This window comes from Apus apus, chromosome 10 (genome assembly GCF_020740795.1).
Source record: "Apus apus isolate bApuApu2 chromosome 10, bApuApu2.pri.cur, whole genome shotgun sequence".
Lineage (NCBI taxonomy): Eukaryota > Metazoa > Chordata > Aves > Apodiformes > Apodidae > Apus > Apus apus.
In genome coordinates, this window is record NC_067291.1 from 8646205 (window position 1) to 8652204 (window position 6000).

A 6000-nucleotide genomic window follows, 5' to 3' on the forward strand; every position below is an offset into this window, starting at 1 on the left:
ATGATCTTTCGAGGTCCCTTCCAACCCCTAGGATTCTATGATTCTAGGATTCTATGATCAGTACAGAGGCAGAACGGAAAAGCAAACATTCAGTAAACTTCCAAATGAGGCACCCTGGAAAAGCATGATTTCCATTTTCTGTATCCTTATGAAAAGTAGGTAGAAATAAATGGGGACTGATTGAGGACTGGAGTCCTGGAGGCTGTTGACAGTGGGGCATGAAGCAAGAAGAGGCTGCAGTGTAGGGGCAGCCCAGTGGCCACAGGCACTGGTAGCCCATACTGCTCAGCCACTCTGGATAAAATGTTAGGGCTTAGGAATTCTTTCTGGAATTTCCAGTGTAGGCACAGATAAATCCATCAGAATTTCACTACAGCAAATGTGTTGTCATGTCCTGTCAGCATTCTGGGTTACTAGTATCCTGACTCTGAGGTTTTGGGCTTTTTAAAATAGTAAATCAAACTGTAAAACCAGAAGACTGCATAGTGGACATCAAGAAAATGTGTATTTCTCTGTGTCTAGGACATGGATAGACAGAAAGATGATAGATAATATGATAAATATGCAAAATGGACTGGGAAGGAAATAGTGTGTCCTTCTTTCTTGGTGTTTGTGTACTCATGGAAGGTGTTGGATCTGTCTGAGCAGTGTTTCTATTACAAGTACTACTTAAAATTCAGGTTGTAAATATTACCATACATCAAATAAGAAGAAATAATGAAGCTAAAATCTGGTGATTGAGAGTGCTTTTCTATGGAATCCTACTAAGCCATGGCAGAATTAAAATCTAATGCCTTATTAATACAGCTTTCTATTACTTCTGTTTAGAGCTATTGCAGTTCTGATGAAAGGAAATGCATAGAATATGAACATTATATTTGCGGAGGAAACAATTTATTACTTTAAAACAAGAGTTATCTTTCAGCTGATCTACTAAAATGTTTTCCTTTAAAACAAAATAGGAAGGAGAAGGCTGTTCAGGAAGAAAGTTCTGAGGATTGTTATACATTCTCTTGTCAAGTTTTGGGTTCCATATTGCCTCTTGTAGAATATCAATTATAATGTAAACAGTCTCCTGGTGGTAGGTTTGTGATATTTTTTTGACACTAGCATGTTGGTGCTGAAAGTTTTCATTCCATTACAAAATTGATAGTTTATTACTCTATTAAATGATTGTAAATAACATTGAAAACAAAACAAAACAAAATCTTGCCTATTTCCTCAAACTGTAAAATCATTAACCCAAATGTATTTCTTTTCTAGATGACATGAAACCACATCCCTGGATATCCAAGGTGTGCTCCTGCAAGGTGTGTTAGAAAACTCTGCTTAACTTAAAAGAATCAGAAGATGCACAAGAACAGCCAAGAAATGGCACACATGTGGTGTGGACATGGAATGACTTGTATTTATTATTGTATACCTTTAACAGCTTATTTTCACAAGAAATTCCTTCCATAACATCAGCTTCTTTTAGCTGATTTATTGACTTCAGTTCACTTCCATCACTAATAGCTTTACATTTATTCAATTAAATTTAGATAGTTCTAACATAGGAAATATAAAGTCTTTATTTATAGATATTTTTCACTAGTGTATGTAGTGATTACAAATCTTAGAGCTTTGATAGACCATAAAATGTTTGCATCAATTTTAATATCCTTTACATACATCAAATTTAAATTTTTCTCCCTTGCTTCTGACTTTTATTACCTCCAGCATTTTAACACTGGGCAAAACTAAATGCATGTGAAATAATTAGAAAATGTATTTACATTTAAAGGAAAATGCACATTTTTAATTAAGCATGGAATATTTAGAAACAACTGAAGTGTAAAGAATGTTGTGTGAATAGGACAGCATGGGAAATTGATTATAAATATGGTCATGTCTAGGATGTATGTTTTCCTTTTCTATAAATGCTGCCATCATCATTACCTGCAGAAATGTTATGCTGATATGAAGTTGGAGAAGGTCACTGAAATCCTCTTGTGAAATTATTTACCTCACTGAATTTCTGTTTGCTCATTGGAAAAAGCAGCTATACATTTTTGCCTGGAAAAATAATTATCTCATTATGTTTGGAGAATATTTACAGCTTATTAGACTCATTTATCACCTGAAGTTCTGGGGAATGGATGCTGGTTTGACAAAGAACAGCCACTCAGAGCAGTAAGCTCACTGTGTTACCAATAGTCAGGGTGCAGATGAAGTCAAAGGGACTCAAGGATGTGCTTTTCTGGAGCTGTATCTTATGGTGGAAACTGTGGTCTGATGTTATCCTTCCTAATTGTCACGTTAGCCACAAGCTGCCTTAGCTAGGAGAGTGAAGATGTCTTCAGTGTGGAAAGATTCTCAGGCAATGAATCTCTTTCTTACTCCTGGGGAAATGTCATGGCTTGACAAAACCAGGTTTCTGTTGCCATCCTATGGCTTGAATTTGGTTGAACAGGAAACAGAAATGAAGCCTTCTGTCTTCTGTCTTTTATTTTTGTCCCATGAGTCCATATCTCTAAGTGGAATGTATGGCAGCAAGGTCTTCAGAAACACTGAGTGGAAGGGCCTTCTGAGTAGTACTTCATTTTTTATTCAGCTAAAGAGCGTGCAGTATGCAGATAGGCTGCAATCCAGAGAAGGTAACATCTTCCTACAGAGAAGCCACTGGTTTTACACATTTGGTATTTTTCAGAAACAACTCTCCTTATTCTTATGAGGTGTTTTCCTGTGTAAAATCTATCTTTTGTTTGTATTTGAATTATGGTGGCTAAATAACCTGACTATTAATAGAGTGCTGTGGCTTCATTCTTTCACTTATGGTACTGGATGTCTGGAATAGTTTCATTGACTTATTTATACTTGTGCAACACAGCCAAGAGCTGAACATGTCTTCAGCTGACTTATATCCTCTTCTTCACTTCTCTGGTTAAATCAGAATTGCAAACATCAGGAAGGTAAAAAAAAATTGCAAGTATAACTACAGAAACTTAGTCACATTCCAGGAACCTTGCAGAAAGTAAAAGAAATGGCAGATAAAGGATGGGCCTTGCTATCTCCTTTGCCTCACATCCTTGTCACCAGTCACCTCGAGTTTGCTGCAGCAGTCTCCCATTGGCATTGAAAGTCCATTTCCCTTCACAGCAAACGTTACTGCTTTGCATCAGCATCTGCTCGCTAGGGTCAGCTCAGTTCTTAGTGCCAGGGTAACAAATCTCCTTAAAGCTATTCCTACTACATATTTTGCAAACTGATGTGTTCAAAGAGGTCTCATAGCTCATGGAATTGGCACTGTCCAACACCCAGTACTGCTGGGCAGTAGCAATTACATTTGTGCAACACAATATTTGATTGCTTGTCTTTAATTCTGCAAAGCAGTGCACATCAGCAGACTGCCAATACAGACAGCCCTTTGGAACGGTTTGTGCAGGGATGATTGCTGTTTGGCACATGCTTATGCCTGCTTTGTGCTAATTATAATTACAGTATTGGTAAGGTAAGGTAGGAACTTTTTTTATTAGGTACATTTATTTCCCAGTAAAGCAAATACATCTTCTGTGTGATCCAGATGTCTTTAAAACAACCAACTTTATATTCTCAAGCTGAACTCTTACTTAGAACAACCTTTTAACAAGAAAGTGACGATTTTAGAGCTATATACAAAAATACATATTAATCTCCTGCAATTGTTTCTTGTAAGCCAGAACTGAAGAAACATTTCTGTACTAATGCACTCTGATGTACCACTGTATTCGTGCTTGTGGAGACTGATTTTACAACAAAGTTGCAAGGTAATGAAGAACATCTTTTTTTATTGTGTTACACTGGAGGAATCCTGCCAAAAGGAGTAAGATGCTGATATTTTAGAGCAGATGCCTATATTTTAGATACAGGGTAAAAATTTCACAAATACCTAAACAACTTAAGGAGCAAGGTTGGGCTTCCCCCCCCAAGCCAGAATCACAGTAATAAAAGTCACAAGAAACTGCACGGCTCAAGTTGTGATTTCATACTTAGGGCAATTTCTCCCCACTCCAGCCATATGTTTCTGTGTTTCCTCACTGATGTTTGCACTAGTGCTTGTGTCAAGAGCAGCTCTGGCCCCAGTGCACAGAGCAGAGGAGGAACAAGCAAGCAGGGCAGGAAGAAGGCAGAGATACCCTGTAAGTGTGGGACAGCCCACACCTGCAGCAGTGTTAGCTCAGCCTGAAACTGGAATTCTAGGGGTCTTTCCTGTGAACAGATGTTCAGCTTTTGAGTCTTATAGGCATTTTTAACATTGTATACACAATTCATTATATTATTAAACAAACTGATGAGGAAGATACAGGTCCTTTAATACAAGCCCAAATCAAAACTTACTGATGTCTCTCTGATATCAGGGAATTGGTGTTTTCCAAATGATTCATACTTGCTAAATGGTCACTGACCTAGATTGCTGCCTGGCAACATCCCCAAACTTTGAACAACTGTTCATTTATGGCTCCAGATCCAAAGATTATATTTTTAAATCTTTCATGCTATTTACATACTTTAAATTTGATTATTGAAATCAACTGCTTCCCTTTTGGGATTGCATTTTGTTGAGTAATGCTCTTCCCCAACCCAATGAAAGATGTTCTCAAAGCAAATTGTTATAGAACTTGAAATATATATGAGATTCTTTAAAAAAGGAGACACTAACAAACCCACTATGTGACAGGACTACAGACTCTAGACATCAGAAATCTAGCAAGGGAAATGATTTTGCTAGTCTGACTGAGCTGAAGTGTTGGAAATTCAGAAAAGAATGGGCCGGGTGCCATTTGCAGCATTACCAGGTTTTTACTCCTTTTGAACGAGCATGTTCTCTGAAGGCAGATGAGGGCAGTGAGCTCCAGCACAAATCTCAAAGTCAATGTGCCACTGCTGAGGGAGCATTGCAAACACATTCCTGATGGGGCATCTGTGAAGGCAAAGTCCTACTTCTCATGCAGTAGATATTTCTACAGCATTTTGCAGGACATTTTTCTTGCATGAGAAAAGGATGCAGAGACATTTCAAGGGCTGGTCTTCCCCTTCTCCCTTCAGTTTGAATTCCTACATCCCTGAAGTGAAAAATTATCCATCTTATTTTTAAAGAAGTAATACTGAACTGGGATGCAACATAACATTCATACAATAACCCAGGATTGTCTTACTAGAGACCATGAGAATTTTGTTTCTTGAATGATACCTGCTGGAAAGTTTTAAGTGTATTGGAAGTCTGTGCTGAGGACAGAGGCACATCACATCAAGACTACCTTCCCCATCTTCTGATTAATTGAGCATTCTGCTTGTGGTGTGATGGGTAGGTACAAATGTAGCTGTCAAGGAGAAGCAGCACAAGTTGCTAAACAATACTAAACATTATGAAACCTAACAAACATCTGCAGAGTTTCTTAAGGTGCACTTCATGAAATTCTTCCACTGTACAGACGTAATTGCACTTGTCTTTTTCTTTCCTGTATTTCTAGAAACAATAGCGGAGCAGACAGATTTGTGCAGTCTGAATATACGTTGTGTCTTGCAAAAGGATAAAAGCTGTTTTTCCTCCTCTGACAATGCTCTCACTAAGTTAGCTGTGAAAAACAGCATCCCTGGAGTAAGTAATGTAAGTTGTTTCACTAAGTCTCACACTGTTCCCATTACTCCCTCCATTTTTACAGGAACTGGAAGATTTTTTTTTTAATTTTTTTTGTGTGTTTTGTTTTTGTTTGTTTGTTTTAGCATTTTAAAGCTTAATACTCAGCAGAAAACTACTAATATCCACACTACTAAAACAATATTCTCCTTACTCTCAAGTTTTATCTAAATAATGTGTAACCTTCTTGATAATAAGGACCTGGGAAAACTGTACAGTAAACCATTATGAATTTTCCACACAGAAACTCAGGGTAATAAAAGATTCTCTCTAGTTTCAGAGCTTTATTTTCTACAGCGGCACTGGCAAACAGGCTTCCAACTCTGCTCAGTAAATGCAACATG

The 6000-nt window shown here is 37.6% G+C and overlaps 1 protein-coding gene across 1 annotated transcript in view; it reads left to right on the top strand.

Moving 5' to 3' along the window:
* The window catches only part of WDR72 (WD repeat domain 72), a 95392-nt gene extending 94066 nt beyond the window's left edge, over nucleotides 1-1326 (top strand). Inside the window, exon 19 of the mRNA XM_051628323.1 lies at nucleotides 1264-1326. Within this exon, the coding sequence (XP_051484283.1) occupies nucleotides 1264-1319 (56 nt within the window). The 3' untranslated portion in view covers nucleotides 1320-1326. The remainder of the gene's footprint in view (nucleotides 1-1263) is intronic.
* The last annotated feature ends 4674 nt before the right edge of the window (nucleotides 1327-6000 follow it).